Consider the following 24,767-nt stretch of genomic DNA (forward strand, 5'->3'; position numbering starts at 1 on the left):
ATATATAGTTAAGCATAATAAATGATTGTTTATTAGAAATATTGTTTATTTGAAGAGCCTTGTGTTAACTGTGAAGTTGTTGGTATGTATTGTTGTGTGGGTTCGTCTAAACTAATTGCTATTTAATACAGCCGTACATTCTTCTGTATAATCTTGTATTTCAACTTGTTTACATTCAGTACAAGACAACCTCCTCCTTACACACTCGCCATAGACTAACTGATACAACATCTTTCCCTTTTTGTTAAGTTTCACAGTCTACTAATACTCTTGACTAGGTAACCCTTATACAGAAACACCAGTTACCTTTCACCTACTACTATACATTCCTATCACTGCTACATGCTAACGTACTAGTCAAGTTCACACTACTATGTACACCCCACAGCTGAGAGTCCCCAGTTCTTCCTTTCACAATATAACCTATGTTCGTCTAATACCTGCTACATTATTGCATTCACCATTGTACTGTTCTGGTTTCCCCCCAGTTTAGTAATAGTCTTTCATCCACCCGGGAGTGGTCTTTACTCTACTAGATTTTCTCGAATTCGGTACATTTACCCCGACATTCTGATGGGATCGATTGTCCCAGCCCAACCATTCCGGTTCATCGTCAGACTCCAGTCCCCCCGATTCCTGGCTCACGGCTGGCTCTCCTGCCTGGACACTATCTGTTGCCACTTCTTTTCCCATTTGCCCATGCCTACTATTAGGTCCACTGACAACTTCACTGGTTCCTAGACTATCTCCTCCTGATACAGTTTCTTCGTAGTCGCTACTTTGGCACCCTGGTCTGTCTCGTGGCCACTTCAGAGGGGCGGGAACCAGATGACATCTGTTACGTCTGTACCTGCCTCCTTCTGCTTCCACGACGTATGCTCTGGGAACTCGTAGCTCTGCGGGTGTGCTCACCACCACTCCATATTTTTTTTTGTCTATTACCCATACCCTGTCCTTATTTTGTAAGGGGGCCAGGTCCCGTGTCCTGTGTCGCCGGTTGTACCACTGCCGTTGGTATTCCTTTTCTTTTTGTAAGTGGTTCTTCACTCCCTTGAAGACTGTATCATTGTGTAAGTTCAACGACGGTACTGATGTTCGGACCTTTCGCCCTAGCATAATTTCCAGGGGCGACATGCCCCCAGCCAAAGGTGTGCTGCGATGAGCTAGTAAGGCCTCGTAAATGTCCCCTCCTTTCGTCAGAAGTCTTTTTGCAGTCTTTACTGCTGCCTCCGCACACCCATTAGATTGGCTGTACAGGGGACTACTGGTGACGTGCTGAAAACCATATGACTGACCAAACTGCAAAAATGCACTTTTGAATTGAGGACCATTGTCAGTCCTCACTATCTCTGGGATGCCGAATCGAGAAAAGATGTTTTTGCACTCCTGCACAACAACTGCTTCAGTTAACTTGTTCAACTCGGTTAGCTCAAAGTACTTTGAATAATAGTCTGCAACCACCAGGTACCACTTCCCTTGACATTTCAGCAAATCGACCCCTACTTTTTGCCAAGGGTAGTCAGGAACCTTTTCTGCCACAAAAGGCTCTACTCCATTAGCCCGGTTTTCCACACAAACTGGGCATGTCTGGATGAGATTTTGTAACTGCGTGCTTAGCCCCAACCACCAGACTGATTCCTGAGCTCGGGCCCTACATCGTGTTATACCTAGATGACCTTTGTGTAGTTGCTGTAAAACATAAGTTTGCAGTTTCTCTGGAATAATTAATCTACTACCCTTCAACAGAAAACCTTTACCCACTGATATATCCCATCGATACTGATAGTATGGTTGGAGCTCAACCGGAACTTGATTTTTCCTTGGCCACTGGCCTTTTGTATACTGTCTTAACTTGATGCACACTGAGTCCTGTTGTTGGTTTTGTTTTATCTGGTCCATTATAGTCTGAGCCACTGACAGGTGATTAATAATCATATTGATCTGTGCCTGCGTGTCTGTCAACAACTCGTCCTCAACGTTCACCTCCTGCCACGGACTTCTGGACAGGCAGTCCGCTACTACTAACTGCTTCCCTGGTGTATACACAACCACATAGTTGTATTTCATGAGTCTTATTCTAAACCGTTGAAGTCGTGGAGAAAGCTCATCAATACTTTTGGACATCAAAATCTGTATGAGTGGTTTATGATCTGTCTCTAGGGTAACATTTTGCTGGCCTAGTATGTATTCTTGTAGTTTTTCACATGCCCACGTCAGCGCTAGTGCCTCTTTCTCAATTTGAGCATACCGACATTCAACTTTAGATAAAACTCTCGAGCCATAACAGACAGTATCTCGTGTTCCGTCTGTGTTTTGCTGGAACAGTGCAAATCCTAGCCCAAATGATGAGCTGTCAGCACTCACAATAAGCTCCTTCTCCGCGTCAAAGTGTGATAAGCAAGGTGATTGAGTAATAAGGTCTTTTGCTTTCATGAACGCTGCCTGTTGATCCCTACCCCAAACAAATGGCTGACCCTCCTTCAGCAGATCGGTCAGTGGTTGCAATACTTCGGAACGATTTGGGATGAACCTACCCACAAAGTTGACCATTCCCAAAAACCGCAACAGTGCTTGCTTACCCTCAGGTGCTGCAAATTTTTCAATGGCTTGTATTCTACTGGGCTCCACCCTAATACCTTCAGCTGATATTTCATGACCTAAAAAGGTAACTTTACTCACTCCAAACACACTTTTTTCTGTGTTTATAGTAATGCCCGTTGCACTGTACCTTTCCAATACCTGGCGCAATGTTCTGTCATGGTCTTCAACCGTGTCCCCGAACACCAGTACATCATCAACGTGATATACCACATTAGGGATACCTTCAAGTACTTGTGCTATTTTTGAACTGAAATACTCAGGTGCACAGTTCAACCCAAATGGGAGCCTTTTATACATAAACCGCCCAAATGGTGTGATGAATGTTGTTAAGGGTTGACTTTCCTTACTCAGGGGCACCTGGTAAAATCCAGAGTTAGCATCCAATTTGCTGAAGATCTTAGCCCCTTTCAGTTGTGCCAAGGTATAGTGGATCTTTGGAATAGGGAACACTGGTCGGTGGACGTACCTGTTTAGTTTAGTGAAGTCACCACAAATCCTTACTCCATCGCCTTTGGCGGTTACCACCATAGGAGCGCAGTACTCGGTCGGAACCTCCACTGGTGTGATAACGTCCAGTCGGACCATCCTCTCTAGTTCCTGTTTCACTTTCTTTAACAACGGCAGGGGCACCATTCTTGGACTTGTCAATGCGTACGGTTTAGCTTCTGGTTGAAGGTGAATTTTCATGTCACTTTCCCATTTACCTAGACCAGAGAATAGATTTGGAAACTCTGCTTCTACATTCACTCGGTGAACCACTTGAACCACGTCTAATGCTTGAATGGCATGTTTACCCAATAACGGATGGAGCAATTTTCCAATAAAATACACTTTAACTAATTGCCTACGCCCTCGATACTGCAATGTGAGATTCCTGTAACCGACTACATCCAGACTACGCCCATCTGGCCCGCATACATTACTAATGTTGGTTCCTTGTTGTAAGTCTTTTGGGTCCATCATCTCGCTTGGCATGCAGGTGACATCGGCTCCCGTATCAATCAAAAATTCCACCGATCTTTCCAGCTCCACCACTTGTAGGTGTACTTTAAATGGGTTAGATTGTTGAGTGTCCCTTATAACTCCTATCACATAGTCTGGTTCTCCATCTGGATCCGAGAGTTCACAGATGTGATGAAGATTTTTCTTGGTCCTGCACATCCTAGCAAAATGCCCTTGGCGTTCACACGTGTAGCATGTAATGTTCTGGGCAGGACAGTTATTTCTGCTGTGCGTCCGTCCACACTTCCCACAACTTCCAGTGTTCTGCATAGATGATTGACCACTTCCCTGATGTTCCCCGGAATCGAAGCTTCGACGTAGATTTTTTGACTCAAAACGGGCACTGAACCTACGATTCTGACCTGTGTCTGATTTACTGGAAGGTCCCTTCTTCTGTATGTAATTTATCTGCTCTTGATTTCCACGCAACTGCTGTGACTGTGATGTTTGCAACTCTCCCTGGCGGCACATATTAATGGCATCTTGCAAGGTCAGGGTACACTGGAGCTGCATTTTTTCACTTAGCGAGACGTCTTGCATCCCGACCACTATTCTGTCGCGAATAAGCTCGTCTTTCAAGGGGCCGTAATCACAGTGATCGGCGAGGTTATGCAGGGCCGTAATGAACTGTTCCGCAGTTTCCCCTTTTTGTTGAATTCGCGAGTTGAACTTGAATCTTTCAAAAATTATATTTACTCGAGGCTTGAAGTGTCTATCAAAGGCCTGCACTAATTCTTTGTAAGTCCACCCACTCGTTGGTTTCTCGAACGTGACTATCACTTCATCCGCTTTCTCCCCTAACACATACATTAATAAGTCGATCTTCTCTTCATCCTTGCATTTGTTCTGACCACTGAGATTTAGATAACGATCGAATCGGACTTTCCACTTGAACCAGGCGTTAGGGTCAGTAAAATCCAGAGGCCCCGGTGGTTTAAGCTGTTTCCCAATTACTAGTGATGATTCGCAACTTTTTTTTTCCTCGCCGCCGTCTGCCATGTTGACGTTTATCATCTCGGGCGCAAGTTACACTTCAGGTTTTTTTTTCCATCACAATCTTCTACCGGCGAACACGCGAGATCCCACTTCTGACACCATGTTGTGTGGGTTCGTCTAAACTAATTGCTATTTAATACAGCCGTACATTCTTCTGTATAATCTTGTATTTCAACTTGTTTACATTCAGTACAAGACAACCTCCTCCTTACACACTCGCCATAGACTTACTGATACAACATGTATGTAAACATATTGTTGTTAGTAGGGCTAGAGTTTTTAAAAGTGTACACCGGTGTTTCATATTCACAAGCATCATAATGTTGGATGTACAGCCACATAACACTGTATTGTATTATGTATTTATAAATCACACAAGGTCCATTGTCTGATAATATTTAACCATAAATTTTTCACATTAATTTTGCCTGTTGTTTGTATTATTAAAGTGTTACTTGTATGTGTCAGAACATACATACATATGTTATTTTGTGTTGCATCACAATTATTTGGTTACGTATATGATTGTGTGTAAAGTTATGTAATGCAATAATTTACTATGTTTAGTAGGAGCTTAATAAATGTGATCTCTTTGGAGCAGGAGTGAAGGGTAGTTTTTAAAAAGGGGAATGAACATTTTAGGTGTCAGGAATTTTTACATCGGTAAATGGCTCTTCAATTTTTAAGATATTTAACGTCATTATTTTTTAAATGATTATCCTTTTTTTATTCTAATGAAATATTTCAATAATATGAAAGTGCAAAAAAAAATTTTTACAGTTAAGTATAGAACATCTTATAAATATATAATCATATAAACCAGTATTACACAATATAACAATAAGAAATAAACAATAAGTAACTAAACCCATCATTAATCTATGTCCTATTCTCATTAGTGCACATGAAACAAGTCCCAAAAAAAATTAAATAAATTTTTTCCCCCAACACAATAAGGCATTCGTGAGAGTTGTAAAAATAATTTTTAAGTCTTTTTTTTAAATTGGTTTTTTTTTTGTTGATTTAGCATTACTAAACATATGCTTCATGTCAGGAGCTGGTGTTAAACTTAGAATTAAAGAATTTTCATCTCTAAATGCCTTGCTACCATAAGATTTGGAGAGGTAACTATTCAAACGCACTGGCCGAGTGTCTACAGACGTCTACTTCTCGCTCTCCTGCCCGCCTGCGCTGCTCCCCTCATGCCCCCACTTCCCCTCCACTGCTGGGACGTCTGGAGGAGAAGCCAGCCCTGGCTCCCTTGCACCTTACAACCCGCATGGCCGAGATCTACACAGGGACGAGTTTACATCCCTCACTATTGAGGATCTTAAAAGATTTTTGCTGTAATAAGTTGTATAGCCAATGTTTTTTTGCAACATGCCATTCTTCACCTACAGATTAATTCATAATACTCACACACTTATTGTTGGTGCAAGAAGAGCGGAGCGCTGGTCTGTTTTCCTAGCGCGTTTAATAACTCACAATCATGCCCGCTTAGACGACCACTGTTCCTTGCAGGTACAGAAGAACACTTACAAATTCTCTCGTCGACTGTTGCAGGTAGTTGGGTGTCAAGTTCTGTTAATGATTACTAGATACCGGGAAAAAGCTAAAATTCAAATAATTATACTTTTTTTTTTCTGCTTACGATATTGGTTCACTGTTAATCTGGAGGACTCTGGGCTAATAAAGAGAGACCCTCATTCACAAAAATCACAAGTGACCCAGTTGAGACGGCTCACACGGCAGCAGCCAATGAGCAAGTGAAGTTTGCCCGAGTATGCATAGCATCGTGGAGTACATCCTGGAGGTCATTGGACCTGCAAATTTTCCAAGTCCCTGATGATTACTAAATTTTCCTAAACTTTTGATGGTTGAATTTAAATAAAAGATTTAGAAATGGAGTTTGAAATTTATTCTTCTTACAGCATATTTTGAAAGTCCTTTACACAAAATTTCAAAAGAGAAAGAACTCACTTTTGGCGAAAGCTACTAACAGTCCTGTGCCTTCAAGAGATAATGTCCGTAGCGACTTCGATGTCTAGGTACCAAGAAACATGGGAATTAAGTCTCAGTGGACAGCGGAACACCTGAGCTTTCACCGCACGCCTGGGGCCTACAAATTATAGTTAAAAGTTCGAAACAAAGAAGAAATGAAGGCTGTATTACATTATTTGCAACATGGGCCCGACCCGAGACGTTTAATTAGCCTGCCTCTATTCACTCGTAAAAATGTAGTTTGTGAGCCGCTGAACAGCACGACCTGACGGCATGGCGCACGAACAACTGACGATGCTACGTGCAACTGCGTGGCACCCCGAGGGCAAGTGGCAGGTGTATGGCCTCACTGACCAATCACAACACAGCTCTCAAAAGGATACACCAGTAAAAAAATTTATTTTCCCTCACATCGAGGCTTTTCCTGTAATAATCACCACACGAAAAAATCACAAAGTCTTTTCTGACTGGCTGGTGTAAAGACGTGATAAAATTACCGACTATGGTGAGAGGACATCTGCCGATTTTCCCATTATAAGAGAACAAACAGAAAATGCCAGAAAGTTTCGGTACTGGAAAAAAAAAGTCTAAACGAATTAACATCACCGTTGCGTGCACAGGTTCCTTATGCTTCCTATATTCTTGAAACATTATCGCAGCTTTCAAATAAGTCCAAACGTAAAATAAAGGCATAAAAGCAATATTGAAAGTAAATAAAACACTGAATAATGCATATACACAAATAATAACCTAGCAATAAAGGTGAAAATTCATAAAACCATAGTTAAAAGACTTTTATAAACAAAATATCAAAATCAATTACTAGAATATTAATGACGATAAAATACAAGTATGAAGAACTAGGTCACCATGTCCTTGAGGCTATAGAACCAACTGACATACAACGTTATTTGAAAGCATCATGTCTTAAAATACTCTGCAAAGTTGGGGAGGACATACGTTATCAATGCCACAGGCCGCATAGCTTTGGGTACAATCGGAATATGCAAAGTTAAGAGCGTTAAGTATCAATGTAAGAAGCGGACAACAGACATTGGATCCCAGCATTTAAGAGTTGAAAGAAGAATAAATGTTGTCTCACAAGTTGAGTGACTCTTTGAAAACTAGTAATTCTACTGAAAAAATTAATTTGAATAATAGATTTAGAATATAATTTAAAAGGCATTTTATCCATCCTGAAAGTATGGGAACCAACAGTATTTTATTGGTTCCATGGAATATTCGCCCTTGCTATGAAACCGAACTATGTAAAAGCTGCTGTATTTTAAAATTTTCTGTGACAGTTGTTAGTCAGTCTTCCCAAATTTTTCAAGTTGTCTTTTTGCATCAGGAGCAAGATTATTGGCGTGGGCAAGCCGTCTTGATTCCGAATGTCGAGCTGACGGGCGTTTGAAAGTCGATGGTCTACTGCGTGAGCTTCACTCTGTTGTATTTCTCAGGGCTGGCCCTTTGAACATCGCTCTGTGACACATTTTATGTCAATTTATGTATTTATCGTGATTTTAGGCCTACCTAGCGAGTCGTCAAATGCTTGTCTGCTTCTGGGTTCGAAACCCGTGTCTGTTAAGGGGCCAGTCGGAGTAAATATTTTTTGACGAGGGGGAGATAAGTGCGACACTCGCTGGCGCTTATAGCACAGTGTCGCCTCTAAGTGCAAGGCCGTGGGCTGGCATGCAGTCTTTTCTTCGTGCATTGAGCAAGTGTGAGATTTCACAGGTAACCACAACAACATATGGCTGAGAAAGGAAGGATTAAAGTTGTAATGCAAGTCCATTGAGCGCTTCCAAGAATCTGTACCAGCTGTTTCATGCCTTAACATTATTCTGAAAACATTTGCATTTCACCCATTTTCCTCCTCTTCTGAGTATCTTGAGCAGTTTTTCAATTGCGTGGTTTCTTCTGAAGCCCTGTGCACCGCATGTGCGCCCATGTAGGTGAGGCGCTTTACGTGAAGATACATTAAATTTATCTCCCCTTGGCTGCAACAAGGCAAGCTGAAACATCAGGCGTGTCGGTTTTAAAAAATGTGGCCTTTTTTTTTGAAGCCAGGCAGTTGAATGAATTTATTTTATAATCTTAGAAGCCGCACTTAGTTGCAGAATCGTTGTTGAGTCCTATCCCCACACAGCTTGCCCCACTGCCTAGCTTCCTGTGTAATATTTTGTAAGACAGTGATACTGATGATTAAAAACCTTGCAGGGAATAAAAAAAATTCAAAAATGTCTTCGGCTGAAAATCGTATTCGCTCCAGCCGTGGTAAAGCAAGAAATTTTATGTGGTAATGTCATCCACGTATCGTACTGGCTTCCGTTGACCGTTTTTGGGGGGTAAAAATACATTTGTGACCCAAAAATTGTTTTACCCGTAGCTGGGAATGTAGTTTTGCATTCACTGAAATCTGATTATGTTTAAATTAAAGTAAGAATAAAGTTGTTACAGATTTTTGTTCTTGACGTCTTGGTAGTCCCACTGCTTGACATGAAGCCATTGATTATTTACATTTTGACAGTGCTTTATCGGTAGATTCTGAAGGTTTTCTGAAGTGTTTTACTAAATAATAAAAAGTGATACAGTACTCACGAAAGAGCATTGAGTGATGAAGCCTCTATGAGAACCTAAATTACTTTTAAAGTTACACAGATATTTTGTATTATTTAAAAAAATATTGGTTTCCATGTGACCAGATTATTTTTGAGTCATAATTTCTAAACTTCATGGTAGCCAATCATCACTGAATGTCAAAATCATTAAGGTTTCAGGAGGTTAAATACATGAATCTAAAACCAAATTGTTTAAAAGGAAAATTTTTAGCTTTTCTGTGATTAAATGTCATACAAGGAACAGTTATTGTCATACATGTTTATTGCATTCGTGCATAATTTTTAAAGGTTGATATTTAAAAAAAAATTACATAGTGGAGGTTTTGCATCTGCAATACAGCAATGGTGTTGGCAACTCTGAATTTCATACACTAATTTCCATTCTCCTACAGACCTTTTACCAATTTTATGACAGACATCTGTTATGTAAGCTAAATCTGTCGATCATTATTAAATTCAACCTTGATTCAATTAAATAATTGAAAGAATAATATTAACATCTAAATGCTTAACTATTTTTTCAGCATTATTATTAATAAACAATTAAACAGAACATTAATTTAGAATCTAAGCAATATTATATAAAGTACCCTGTGTCTAAAATATGGTTAAATAAAAGATTTTTATTGTTTTTTAATAAAATATATCCAATGTTATTAGTTTATTTTAAAATGTACTCACAATTGTTGGTGTTAGCGTGAGTTTTGAAATGTAAACATCGTTCTATTTGATATGAAGTGTATAATTACTGTGCCAAATGTATTGAATTTTATATTTATAATTTATATAAATATATATATTGTACTAATTTAACATGTACATATAAATACAAATGTGTGCATTAATGGTGTTAATGTTGTTCTATAAGTATATGTTTTGTAACCAGCCTATGAGAAGTTGTGTAATAATTAATAAAGACTTACATTTGTAACTGTACAATACAATAGGCCTCATTAAAGATATGATAGTTGAAGCTGTGTATGAAAATATTTGAAATCACAATTTTTCTTGCTGTCAGTTTTGTCTCATATATATTTATGTCATGTTGAAAAGTTATTGTCACCAAATTAACTGTTAAATTTTTGTGGGTGTATATAATTATTCACATATATGATGATTTATAAAGTACCTAAATATAGCAATTCTGATGATAATAGTATTAAGTTACTGTCAATACTTGGTTTTAGTTTTATTTTGTCAGTTAATATTTATGTATTTCAGAGTGCTGGCCTGCAGTGCTAATGGTTTGTTATATAATAAAAGAGTATCTAATATTTGCTGGATCTTCTCTTTGAAAATAATTATTTTCTGTACAATGCATTCGCACATACAAAAACCAAGAATATAATGAAGCTGTTCTCCGAAGTGTACAGGGCAAAGAATATGCAAACGTAGGATAATTTAAACCTTTTAAAGTTTGGTCTCAGACAACCATGTTGGATTTTTTTGTTTTAATGATTATTTAAAAAAAATTTTAAATGGATAATCTTTTGCGTTTGTGTACGGAACAACAAATTCAAGGGAGGTATCAAGTTAAAATTTCAGAAATAGCCCTTAAATGAAAGTAATGGCCTTAATTGTGGTTCACAGTATCATGAACAAAACCATCAGTACCCGTGGCAGCATTGTGAGGCTGAAGTTTGCCACACCCTGCGAGGCACGGACTGTGTGCATCTTCAACTGTCTTTTGAAATAGCACTTCTCCCAGGGCCATCGAGAAAGATTAAGGGCCCGGGGGACAAAACAACTTTTGTCTCGCCTCCTCCCCATTACTTAATGTGCAATTTTTCAAACCCCAAAATTTAAAAAAAAAAATCCAAATACTAAGGTTACCATGGCCATTATTGTTAAGGTGTGATCTGCACGCATTGCGTTAACTTATAAAGTAGGGACAAGATTTATTGGTGAATTGGGGTAAAACAAAATTAACACCGAAATCCAAGTTAATGCACCATGTAGCACCGACATGCTAGTTATGTCATGGAACTAAGCAGTATTTGACCAAATCAAAATTAGATCTTAAAAATAGCAATAGTTTGATGTTCAAAATCCAAGGAAAGTCATTTCTAGACAAAAAAAAAAATTGTACCAAAGTGCATGGATCAGAAATATTATTATTATTTTTATTATTGTTCTGAATGTATCTGTTTTAGATCAATTTATTACAAATTGTTTCATCGTAAAAAAAAAAAAACCAGCATATAAGTTTTACCACTATTTTGGTGGAACGAGTATTACAAAACAGCTTTCATAAAAATTAAAAAAAAAAAAATAAACACAGGCATCTTCTGTTTTAAAAACGAAATTGGACTAAAAAAATAAAACCATAAAATCTTGTCTCTACTAATACTATCTACTATTAAGGTAAACAAACGCATGAAAAATTATATTTTGAAACTTAACCGGGCCTGCCCTGGTGTCCAGGCTCCAAGGATTTTGCCCCTCTTGCCTGTCCCTCTTGATGGCTCTGCAATGATTATGTTAATATATAGCTCCCTAATTTATTTTTAAAAAGCTTCCTTTAAGGTAAGAACTATTTGGTTTTAAACCAGTGTAAAAGCATGATAATTTGTGTCTGCCTATATAGTGTGTTATGTACGTTTTATTGTGTACACATGCGTAAACCCAGCCATTTGTGTGCCCTGAGCAAGTGGATTGTGACTGATGTGCCAAACAACTATGTAGTTAGTCTTTTTTGTGCCGTTTCTCCGATTTTTCATTGAGAACCTTTGATCATGCACAGAAGTAAACTTTTATGTATTCTGTTTGTTATTACTGTAAATGTTTGTTATGCAGCGTTAACTGACTTTTCATTGAATTTTTAACAGTTTCCCTATGCCAGACATGGCATTGGTGAAGGCTGACACGCTTTTATAGGTGGATCTGTGTTGTGAAATTTTTCAAGGGCAAAAATAAGGCAGACAAAAAAAATGCATTACGCAACTAGGTTCATATTATCGTTAGTCACCACCATCATTAAACATCCACAGGATGCCCAATTGAGCGGTAATGCCAACTGCTAAATCAGCTTTAGAGTGTTTGGCAACCACTGAAAAGTACAACGAACGGAGGTAGCGCATTCACCCCCTTACAGTACCAAGTGATGAGTACACACGTTGTTGACTAGGTTCGCTCTATCAAACGATAACAACACATACTAGCCCATCACTATTACTACCAGGTAATGTCACCATGTCAGGCATAGTAAAACCAATTCATTGAACCGCATATGTGATTGAAGCAAAATATAAAATTGTAATAACAAAACATGTTTTCATACGGTAACATGTTATCGTGTCTTAATGCGTGTTATGATAAAACAGATATCACTCTTGGTCCCAATGTGAGTAAAAGTACAGCTTAATAAAGGACATGAAAATACAAATTTGGTGAATAACCTTCCTCTTGCAAAACATTAATGGTGTGTTCATGATTACTGAGCACAGCAAAGTTGATTTGCAATAAGCTGATAAAAATTGAAATCAGGTAACTGACATTTATACGGAGAATAAACAGGGTCATGTGCCCAATCAAAGAAAAAGAACAACATTGAAATACAAAAACAAGTGAGAAACAAATTTTATTTCATGAGGAGAAAACATAAACACGTCTACTTTATTCACACACTGCACTTCGACTGTCATGCAGCTAACAAACACTACAATATATTACTTTCGTAACTCTGAAAACCAACATTTAAATATTTTAACATATTTTACATAACATGGTTCAAGGTTTAAATTAAGATGTAAATATTTCATAACTGCAACTACATCAAGTTTTCCATTCTTGAAGTAATACTAATTACCTTACGATACCAAATGCTAATATGGATCACATTTTTAAATTACTACTAAATAAATTCAAGTCTTAATGTTTAGTAACACATTTGCACAAACATATTTCCTGCTCTCTTCTATGAAAAAAATGTTTTCTCATAATTCCACTGTCAATTTTTTACCGTACGTATCTACAGAAATGGGTTGTGGCGTCGACGTCTACTTTTTGTTTTTTGTCTTGATTTCTGTAACATAAAAAAAAAGTGTCAAAATTACTGTAATATACATGAAATAATATTACAATAGCCTAAAGTTTTCATATAAAGTTTTCACAGTAACATTAACTGCTATGGACACATACTGCATAGCTAAATGGCCTAAACCAAAAAAAATTAAAATTTTTTTAGTAAATATTCTTAGTTAAACTGTTTGGAAGTGTTTAATTTAAATGTCATTTACAATAGGTATAGAAAATATTGTGAGGTAAATTGTGTTTCAAATAGCAGAAACACAGAAAAACATGTTAATACACAATAATAAAAAAAAAAAACAGAAATTAAAAAAACACTAAATTAATTAGCATTTTAACAAAAGTTAACTAAAATAAAATATGTAATTTTTTAACATAAGCAATTTGATGAATGACACATATTTAATATGAAATTTCTACAAAACTGTATGGATAAAATATATAGGAAAAAGAAACATTACTTTGTTTGTTATGGAACTCTTGAATTTTTTCAAACACACATATGCTTGTCGATTTATTTTTATTCTTTCGAGTAATTTTGACCAAGAAATGCCTATTTTATATTATTTGATTTTAGAAATTCATTTACAACTCTAAAAATTACAAATTTTTTTGGTGAAACCGGTTTTTAAGACTCATTTGGTTCCATGTATGTTAAATAACAAACTAATTTTATACATGTACAGAATCCATTAAAATTAAAAACGAAATAAAACACGATATTCTTGTCCTTGATGATAGTTGAAATATTGAACGAAGGGTAATGACACGCCCCTCGCTCCGGCTGGCCGACACGCACTCTCGCCCATCTCGCCCTCGCGAGGTGTGAGATGCCAAGAGTTGCATACATGATCAGACCAGCAGAGGGAGGACTACAGCCCCGCCCTACTCATGCCCTTGTACTCGCTCTCCGGCACTGTGGTCTGTTAGACACCCTATGGTCGGTACACGTCAATGAAGGCACGTGTCAGATTTATTGTGTGTAAGCACAGTGAACACTGGTGCCGCGGTCGTTCGGAGATCAAAACCATCACCTTCCGCCAGGGCAGCCCACATCTGATTCCCGGCGGGGTGAAACCCGGATTTCCCGCAAGCGGTAAAAGTGAAGGACGTTGGCTTGGATGAGCTCCCGTTTCCCTCTACCATTTATTCCCGTTGCTGCATCATTCTCATGGTGTCGCCACTGAAGTGTCTCTTGTGACTCGGCGTCAACAAAATATTAAGTCCTAATCCAGCCAGTCATACACCCTAAGTCCCTAACCAAATTACCTGCATTTTCTCTGCAAGGATTCAGCCCTTTATCTTTCTCTCTTGTATGGCTCTTTCCAGGGATCTCATCGTGCATTGTACATCGGACAAGAAACAGGGACAACATACACTGCTTCAACGTTACGTTGTGGCAAGCCGTTCAAACTTCAAGCCTCGGACACCAACCCGACAGTGTTGACTACAGTTGGGATGGTACCTCACAACGTCTCAGTCCGCCCCATTGCGAGTTTCACTTCGACACATGAGATCAGGACTCTGTAACTCATCTGCTGAATACTGTTGGTAGAACCGCTGATGTCCGACACCGTTGGAACTGCCTACGAACCCGGGTTATCTGGATGTGAATCCAGTGAATGAATGAATTAATTAGAGCTTAATTATGAGAATGGGGCATGCGCAGAATGAATAAATTAATTACAGCTTAAGTCTGAGAACAGAGCATGGGCAGAAAAATTAATTAATTAGAGTGTACTTTCGAATTTTAATTGCCTGTTGTATACATTATACCAAAATAAACTATACCACTAGAAGAACTGTTCGAGTACTCACAGTTTCACGTTCTTTCCTTCCTGTCACCCGACAGTAAGACTCGGCATAGATGCCATCCTTTATGATGCACATGCAATCCTCGTACAACTCGGCAGTCAGCGACTCGGAGATTCGGTGGGACACCGCCTGTATGTACTGCCGCCTCTGCGATTTGTTGTCGAGGAAGTTCTGGGCCACGATCGTAACACCTTCCGCCTACAAACATCACATCAAAGGGTCAAAAACGTGACTAACATGTAGTTTACAATTAAATTGTATACACTTTCATCCTTTTAAAATTGTAATTACAGTCCTTTCAGTATCCTTAATAAGCATGCTAAAATGTACAACATGGGTCTAATACCACTGACACATTCAAAACTGTGACCTTTCAAGAAACATGAACTATGCTACTTTTGCAAATTCTTAGCCAACAGTTGCAATTGATAATGGAGTTACAAGGAACCTCAAAAAAAACTTCAACTAAGCACAATTTACAACTGTACGAGTCATTTCATGCAGTCTAAACACACTTGATTCAAGATCAGTTCTACCTCAACAAAACAGGCTGAGGAAATATTTCAGAATTACATATCTTCTCTTTTATGGTCTCACTGACTAGTTGTTAGTATGTAAACATCAAAATATAATTTTATACTCATGAAAAAAAAAGGTATTATCTGCAGCAATGCAAGGTTGATAAAAATTTTGGGAACAACAAATTATTTACAAACACTTTCAATCTGATGATTAGTGTGAATAACACAGTGTCATCACTCTCTTAGTCCAAAACATACATAGAACAAAAAGGAAATGATCTTACCATTTGACAAACATTGCTCTTCTTAAGGCATAAAACTAGAAACTTTTTTTTTTTTGGTTGGTCATCAACATACATTAATGACCACCCAATTTATAAAAGCTGGATTTCCAAGGTGATAATACTAGTAAAATTTCAGTTCAGACAGTTACGTTAAAAAAAAATTCTGATCACAAAGGTATACTGGAAAATCCTAGATAGCAGAGGTGAAAATCTGCAGTATTCTCGGGGTGGAAGGAGGGGGGGTGGCCCTTGTGAATTGAGTTTATCATTCCTGTTTCACAGTTACGATGTTGCAAGGGGAAGTGGACCCCTGGAATTCACGCCCCTGCTAAAAAAAGTACCAGTTTTTAAGTTGACAGACCTTCGACTTTAAACTTTCTGATTGACGGACAGCCTCACAGACTAGGCTGCAACGAGATGTTTTTCACCCAGACAAACAAAGACTATGGTTTCGGCATGTTCAGCTGTAGGCAGTCGGTGATGGATGGTGTGGTACGGGTGACAAACACGAGCACTGCCGCGTGGCTGGGGACACTCACGCCTTGGGGCAGCCATGACAGAGGGTTGGACTTGTAGTCCAGTTGCTTCCTCAGTTCCGTGTTGCCTTGCTTCTTCTTGCCGTCTGTCAGGCTGTACACGCGCTCGTTGTCGTAGCCTGAAACGAACCATCCACCACGTGACTACAACACGGGTTCATGCTTAGACAAACATTTTCAAGAGCCCTGCCGAAGATCTTCGTCGGGTACTCTTCCGCCAAACGTCAAAATAGGATTGCCTACTGACTTGGCATACTTTGAGCAAGACGAAACTGTTAAGGTACCTACGCAATGGTGGAGTACGTCACAGCGGTAGCAGTATGTGTAAGGTATTATAGTTTTGTAACATATTATTAGAGGCAAGATGACATGGTGAATAATGATGAAACAGAAATAATAGTGAAGTTGGAGTATAACACCGAAATGCAAAGCAAAATACAAAATGCAACAAACTTCACCTCATTCACATCATTTTGTCAGTTAAAATATACAATTGAAATCATAAAGCTTTAGTTTAGGGTATGATTTAAATCTTTAAATATTATTTACTAAGTTTAAAAAAAATTTTTTCCTACATATTGATTATTTAAAGTAAAGTAAATTTAAAGCAGTCTATAGGTGATACCTACAGACATGGATAAATTCCTAGAGAAAAATGTGATTTTGGGTATTTAACATTGGAATTTTTTATTCATATTAAGATTAACAGAATTGAAATGATAGGACAGTTACAAAAACTGAAATTTAATTTTGAAAATATATTGAACTTTCTCATGAACTAAGAAACATTACACAGGAATATTGAATGTTTTTCCTTCTTTCATGCAACAGCACTAGTACTGCCAGGTTTGCAAATTCCATGCAACAGTGACATATATAGAATCACACGAGATAGTTTATCAAAGCTTCAAGATCTTAAATCTAGCATAAAACTCAGGCTATATGTTAGTAATTAAGGTACATGGTTAGAGCTAAACACTGAAAGGGTTTTAAAAAATATAATCTAAGACAATGGTACTACCAAAATTTACTTTTTAGTGTGCAATGAACAACTTTGGTAACAATTTAGTTCCATTATTTTATCATGGATTCATACTGTAGACTTGATGCAATTGCATACATGTCCTCAATTTAACAAATTCAAGAAACATAAATTTTTTTTATCAATAAATTGCAAACAAAAAAATCTTGGAAAGCACTAGATATTTTTCCATGTAATATAGTTGCAATATTAATAACTAATTATTCCTGTGGCTTTGATCTTGCAGATTGTTAAAAAAAAATTATCTGCTCTTATCCATTTATTTAGTGATATGTAACCAGTATTTTATTTGGCATTCAATGAAAGGAATAATTCTTCAAGCAACTTATAAATGTTCCAAAAGTTCACGAGCGGTGTTGCTACATGCTTGGAATTACAGAATTCCCTAAACATACAAGGTTTTTCGGATGTGAATCGTCAAGTTTCTCTGATTGTCCAGACAAAAACAGTCGGTGCCACTTGGCATTGACAATTTTTTTTTGGAGGTAAAGGAGATATCTAATATGATAAAAAAAAGAAAACACAATTTCACCAAAAAAAATCATCCAAATTTTATATCATGTTTTAGCATTTTTTTAACGTTTTGAGGTGCCTAGTCATCAGCGAAAACTGTATATTCTGTTTCACTTATGTTATCACAAAATAAAAATTAGAGAAATATTTTGTGATAGCCCTGAATTGTCCTGGTTTTCTATACCTGTAATTAGAAATGTTAAGTTTCCTGGAAAACTATTTTTGGGAAAAGTTTCTGGTAATTTAATGAAAAATTTTCTGCAAAACCGGAAGATTTTTGGAGTTATACTCTTAGGGAAACATACAAATAAATTCTATCTTTTTTTTTTTTTTTTTTTTTACTTGGAGAGCCAAATAAAATACATTTATGGTGTACTTAACATTTGAAAGTCGGGTATGGCCCATGATAGTAACAAAAAAAATGTTGTTTAAACAGTACCTTCAAATCTGCAGAAAAAAAAATATTGTATAACATATATCCAATTATCTTAAATTATGAAAATCTATGTTGGCAAAGGAAAAAAAAGTAAAAATTTTACAGAAAAATATGTTTATAATTTTCTAGAAAATTTTCTCACATCTCTACCTGTAGAAAACATGGTGATACCTAGCCAAGATCATGGTGCATTACTAAGTATACAAAGAAAATAAATAAATATATATTTTTTTTTTTGGGGTGATAAATTAAAAGTTGAGATACGTACCAACTATGTTTTTCACGATCTTGGGATCTTTAGCTGCAACTCTGAGACCTTCGACTGGAGTGATGACGTATGGCACGATGCCCTGGATGTTCAGCCACCGCTGCATGAGCGCGACTCCGATGGTCTGGATCTGCAACGCGGCGGGCACGAACATCGTACTTCACGATCACGCGCCGAAGGAGTTCAGACAGCATGTCATTGAAGTTACACCTCTTTGGGCGCTCTGGGGGTGAAATTTTAGTGTGCAGTGAAATCCGTGCGGCACCATGCAGGAAGAAATGTAACAAATCGAAAGTGTGCAGTGCCGCCCTCACGGGAGCCACTCACCAAGCCGCCCGTCATCTGGCCGACCTCCGACGGCTGGCCCACCACGTAGATGAGCGCCTTGGACGCACCCGCGCGGTACGGGTAGTTGAGGATCTCCCACGTGGCCGCCGTCAGTTTCGTCAAGCCGAGCTCCACCTCCAGCTGCAACAAATTCGTTCATACACGTGAAACCATGTATCAGGGTTCCCATCCCTCTACTTGCAACAACTTCCCCCGAGTTTCCCCTGTCCAACCAAACATTTTTTCCTGCCTCATTAACCAATTCTGCAAGATAACAAAAATATTTTACACTAAAAAATTAGCGATGGGCGATACGGATGAAAACCGATCCCGATCCAATTAACGATACATTTCTTCAACACATCTGATAAATTATACAAAATGGATTCAATACTTTGTAAAAAGTATTGAAAAAAATGTGTGAATAGAAGAATAATGTCTTTGTTAATTATGCCTTTGACTAATTAACAAATACAACTTTCAAGTATAGCCTTAAATGACAAAACATTTTGAGTAAAAGATGCCTACGGAACTATAAACAGGCAAATAGAAAATATGGATGACACTAGAATGAATGAAATTATTGTACTTTTTCATGGGTATTGGTTTTTTTTAACATTGGTTGGAAATGATTATATCGGAAAATTTAGAAAATTAGGAATATTGGCCAATAATGATACTTAAACAATTACTTTGGTACATCACTACTAAAAATAAAAATACTTATCAAAACACGTTTTGACCATATGTAACATGCCAAATAAACAAAATAATTCCCCATACACAATTCACAGTGTTATCATTTCCATCAGTCCTATGCAACCAAGCTGCTAGTCTGTTATATAAAAAAAACTACGTTTCTAAAATTTGAAACAATGCAAAATTCATTGTGACCATGTGAATGACCATTGGCATTTGATCATGCTTCAGATCATTGCTCTTACGTATAATTAATGATGATAGCAGATGGGTTTTCAACCATACATGAATTCGTAACTAAAATACAGACTGGTTTTAAGACATTAAAGAAACACAACAGTATAAGAAAATGACTAATCCAGTTTGGTAATTCTAATTAACATTGTGTCAATTTCCCTGCATTTTCCAGGTATTTGAACCACCTTTTCAGTTGCCTACTTTCCTGATTTTTTCCAGTTTGCGAGATTCCTGAACTTATAGCCATTAGGATGAAGTTGAGGTCAGAGCGTAACAAAAAAAAAAAAAACTGTGCAGTCAAGTTTTAGTCTATATGTATTATGTCTTTAGTCTATGCATGAAGAAAGGTGAGTAATGCTCCTTTATTTTTTTAATTGCTATGGAGCAGCTTATTATAACTTTTAGATACCATTTTATTGTGTATTAATTTTGTTTTTGGTATTCCAATCAAAATTAGACTGATCTTCGATAATCCAGCACAACCGCCGATCTGGCGTTCTGGAACGTGTCGTATTAAAGAGCCTTCGCCAAATACACTAGAGACTAACACCAGACAGCTCCAAGAATATCGTGTGGAAACCTGGCGTTGTTTTCGCGTCAGTCCGATAGATGGGCAGACGGTATGCCCAGCATGAACAATGCATCTGTTTAATTCATGTGGTACAGACATTACAGCAAAAAAAAAAAAACTTGTATTTCTCTTGGAAAATCTTTTTTTTCAATCATTGTTCAGATATGGGTTCTTAAAATGTTTAAAAAATATTAGTACATATAATTTAAAAATTTATCTACAAAATATTTGTGTGGTTACACATCTTGCCGCTAGGTTATTTCTCACGATCTTCGCCTGTGTTGTTAGTAATAGCGCTGTCTGGTGTTAAGTCTCCAGTCCCCTGAACATCCCCCCCCCCTCCCCCCCCCAGCCAAGCACCTCGTGCAGGAGGTACTGGATCTTCTCCTTCTGGTTGGAGGTGGGCAGCGTCTCCCGGCTCTTGTAGTACTTGATGTTGCTGGTGCTGCCCTCGTACACCAGCTTCCCGCCCGTGGTGTAGTGCTGCGGCCACTCCTGGTGGTCGCTCCAGCCCATCAGGTGGACCACCACATCCCTGCGCAGACGCGACGCCCGTCGATCCGACCTTCTCATCAACCCTGCTGTGCAAACACTAGTCTTTTTGATGCCAAGCAAATACGAGCTGGAATGTTTGAGACATCCGGCAAAGTCGAACTGAATCGCGAATATTGTTCACTGCGAATTGTACTATGCTTATTTCATAAAATACAAGATTAAAGTAAAAAAAAATATTTACATTTGTAACACCTGAACTGATTGATCGACGAATTGATGCCCTATATTTTACAATAACCATGCATAATATTAATATGTACGTATTCATAAAAGCAAATGGAGTGCCTTCTTTTGATCATTTTAAGTAACCAACCTACTTTATTCAAGCAACACATATATAAAAAAAAATTAAAAATATTTTCTTGAGCAATTCTTAAAGAGTTCCTATGTTTTAAAGCCTTGCAACGAACGCGAAGCCTCACATCGGATGTGAAGCTTTGCATCACAACCGAAGTTTCACATGAAACGAATAGCGAATTTCCTGGCAAAGTCAATCAAATATTAAAAACAGCTTTGATTGATTCGCTTGGTCGAAACTTCGCACAGGCCCACTATTAACACAACGTTTCTTTCAAGCTCACACTCCTTACATGTAAAACGTTTGGATACGGAGACAAAATGCTTGCTGGCTAAGTGTCAAGTCTTTTCTGTACGACTGCGTCTCACGGCATATTGGTTATTTAATTTTTTATGATCCTTCATTGATTCAAGTGCTGTTCCTGAAGATATATAACTCTACCCAACATTTATTTGTTACCTGATCACAAATTTCAATACCAGATACTACTACTTAACATTATTTTTGCGAGTTGTTAAATGTCATGCAAGCAATGATGATTATGAACACTGGCACGGCATTTTACCGCCATTAGATAACACTTAAAAAAATATGCTGAGACAAAATCTGTGAAAAAATGCAAAACGCTAGAAAGCAATTGTGATAAATTAACTAACTACACGTAGTAACGACAAATTATACAAATACCCAAAATGGCTTGTAAGTCTGGCCCTTAAGATAGAAAATATGACAACTAAACATCAGAGTTGAATCATCAAATTCCATTGAATCTCAAGTGTTTGAAAAATATGAGACTCGAGGAATAAGATTCCAAGTAAAAATATTGGTGGAAAAGTAGTTTATTCAAAAAAATCCAACCTGAAAACTTCTGAGCTTACTGGTTTATAAATTGTAATTTAATTATATATATCGTCGCCTGAGAATTGGAGTGTTCTATGTCCATTGAAGTCGGAACTGAGATATAAGCATTTGAAAGTTCAAACAACTATGAATATCATGCCATAGAACAAAATAATATTGGTCTTAAATTAAGAACAAACATTTTTTTATGTGTGTGGACGTGTGTGGATATAGTACAAATGAATACTAATATTAATTTTGTGTCCATAGCATAAAAAACCTAAAAAGTGGACATAGAACGCTCCAATACTCAGGCGGGGATATGTAAATAAAGTGACAATAGGTAGTGAAGGAAATGGGGAGAGAAGCGGAGTGAAGCGGAGTGGAGGGCCGAGGGGGAGAGCGGATACTCACGTTATGCCCTTGCTCTTGAGCTCGCTGGTGAGGGCCTTGACGAGCGGGCCGACCAGCTCCTTGGACAGCTCCTCCGTCGCCTGGGACTGCTCCAGCACGATGACCACGTCCGCGGCCTTGTGCGGGGCGTGCGCCGTGCGCACCGAGAACTTGGTGCCCGCCTCCACGGGGCTCTGCCCCACCACCTCGCACTCCCCTGCACAACCACAGCAAGCACGTCCCCAACAACTCGAACGGGCGTTTGCTCTCTCTCTCTCTTTTCCGAACCGCCCGACATCTGGCACTAGCGCCATCCTTGTTTCGGTTCGCTCTGTTGCCAGGTACACCCAGACAGCACAAAAGTTATTTGACACAACTTTATAATGTAATGAATTTTTTTTTTAGTTGTACATAATATTACTTTTTTTTTAAAAAAAATAATTTTTAAATGAGGATTTTTAATAATTTTTTTTGTCCATGAACCCCACTTGATGGATCTATAGGTAACACATAATTTAAAAAAAATTATTCGATTTGAAATGCCATTTCGAATGTAAAATCACTCATAGCACACAGGAACCCACTACGTGGCCCGGGAGGCAGACGGTCGGGAAGCGCGACGCTCACCGCACTTGTCCGGCACCAGAACGGGAATGTCCTCCTCGTAGGCGGAGCTGGCGTAGGCCCGCGCGACGGCGCAGGCGGCCCTGTTCTTGGCCGCGTCGGAGCCGGCGCTCGCCACCGCCAGGTCGCAGGTGTCGCGGTACGGCGCGGGGCTGAGTATCGGGTATGCCAGGCTGCGGGACGGAGGAGGAGACAACTGGCTGAACGCTTCTGCGAAGGCGTCTTTTTTTTTTTAAATTAAAATTATAATTTTGAAAAAAATATCATGTTATGAACCAACATCAAAAATTATCTAAATCAAAGTTAAACATACGGTAAAAACTATGCTTTCCACAATTTCACAGGAGTCCTGGATAAACATATGCAAAATTACAGTAAAATGAAAAAAAGAGAAATACATATAATCACAAATAATTTACTACATATAAAAAACATTTACGTATGTACTACGTTGCAGGGGAAAAAAAAAATAATTTCTACATAAATATTTCCAGCTTTAATCATGTTACACTATTTTTATCAGTAAAGAAGAATTCAAAAAATTTTTTATTTGAAATGTCAAAGCAAAATTCAAATACGTAATTAAATTTGAAATCCAACGATTTGAATATTCGCAAACTGCTTTGATTCGTGTTAAACAGATATTTTGTGAAAGGTTGAAGCAATGGGAACTTGGAGGAAACACTTGAGCCAATTAGGTCTTGCTGGAGTTCTGGGATCAGACCCCAGAGGCCCTCGCAATTATGGCCACGTGACACTGTCTCTAACACAAAGGTAACTGTAGAGTTTTGGGTTTTTTTCATAAAATGTTTAGACAAAGGGAACAACAAGATTATATTAAGGTACTGAATAAGTGCTCATAAATGAACATGTGTCATGTTGAGGATGGAAAATAAATCATCATTTATCAAAATTTGCTTGGAACTTGTGGCTATCAGTTAAGACCAGATTTTATGATTTTATTTTTAGGCCAATTTCGTTTTTAAAATAACAGATTTTGGTGTTATTGTTTTTATTTTTTTTATGAACTCTGGTTATTTATAAAGATAGCACAATTTTCAACTAATACGATGCTTACTTGTTCAAAACAGTGTCATTTTGACTGGTACAGGATGCACTTTTACAATATAATGATTTGAAATAATTATGTCTAACTACTGGGAACAGTAAAAAAATATGTGCGTTTGTAAAATTTTCTTGTGGTAACGTAAAAATTAGTTACTAATAACAGTTTCTATATTTAAAAAAAATTAGCAGATTTATTTCCAATCTATTTAGCATATTCATTTTGGAACCAACTCCATGCAAAATAATTTATATTTATTGACTATAATATATTAAAAGATTACATTTTTGTGATCTGCGTTGAGTTTTGATTCACTATTCTGATTAATTTCATGATTTTTTTCTTGTATTTTGGCGTTATATGGTGTATTTATCACAATTCACAATATAATTTTGTCCCTAACTATCAGGGATCGTTTATGCAAAATTACATTCAATAAGTACCAAATGTTGAATGAATTAATGAAATAATAAATTAGTACTGAAAGTCTCA

The 24,767-nt window shown here is 37.7% G+C and overlaps 1 protein-coding gene across 1 annotated transcript in view; it reads right to left on the reverse strand.

Moving 5' to 3' along the window:
- Nucleotides 1-12,784: 12,784 nt before the first annotated feature.
- Nucleotides 12,785-24,767, reverse strand: part of LOC134535025 (apolipophorins) — a 115,554-nt gene continuing 103,571 nt past the window's right edge. Inside the window, exons 50-57 of the mRNA XM_063373857.1 lie at nt 23,213-23,382; nt 22,607-22,802; nt 20,860-21,034; nt 18,993-19,133; nt 18,666-18,795; nt 16,410-16,525; nt 15,069-15,263; nt 12,785-13,245 (exon numbers count right to left, since the gene is read on the reverse strand). Of these exons, the coding sequence (XP_063229927.1) occupies nt 13,192-13,245; nt 15,069-15,263; nt 16,410-16,525; nt 18,666-18,795; nt 18,993-19,133; nt 20,860-21,034; nt 22,607-22,802; nt 23,213-23,382 (1,177 nt within the window). The 3' untranslated portion in view covers nt 12,785-13,191. The remainder of the gene's footprint in view (nt 13,246-15,068; nt 15,264-16,409; nt 16,526-18,665; nt 18,796-18,992; nt 19,134-20,859; nt 21,035-22,606; nt 22,803-23,212; nt 23,383-24,767) is intronic.

Source organism: Bacillus rossius, chromosome 8 (assembly GCF_032445375.1).
Source record: "Bacillus rossius redtenbacheri isolate Brsri chromosome 8, Brsri_v3, whole genome shotgun sequence".
Taxonomy (NCBI): domain Eukaryota; kingdom Metazoa; phylum Arthropoda; class Insecta; order Phasmatodea; family Bacillidae; genus Bacillus; species Bacillus rossius.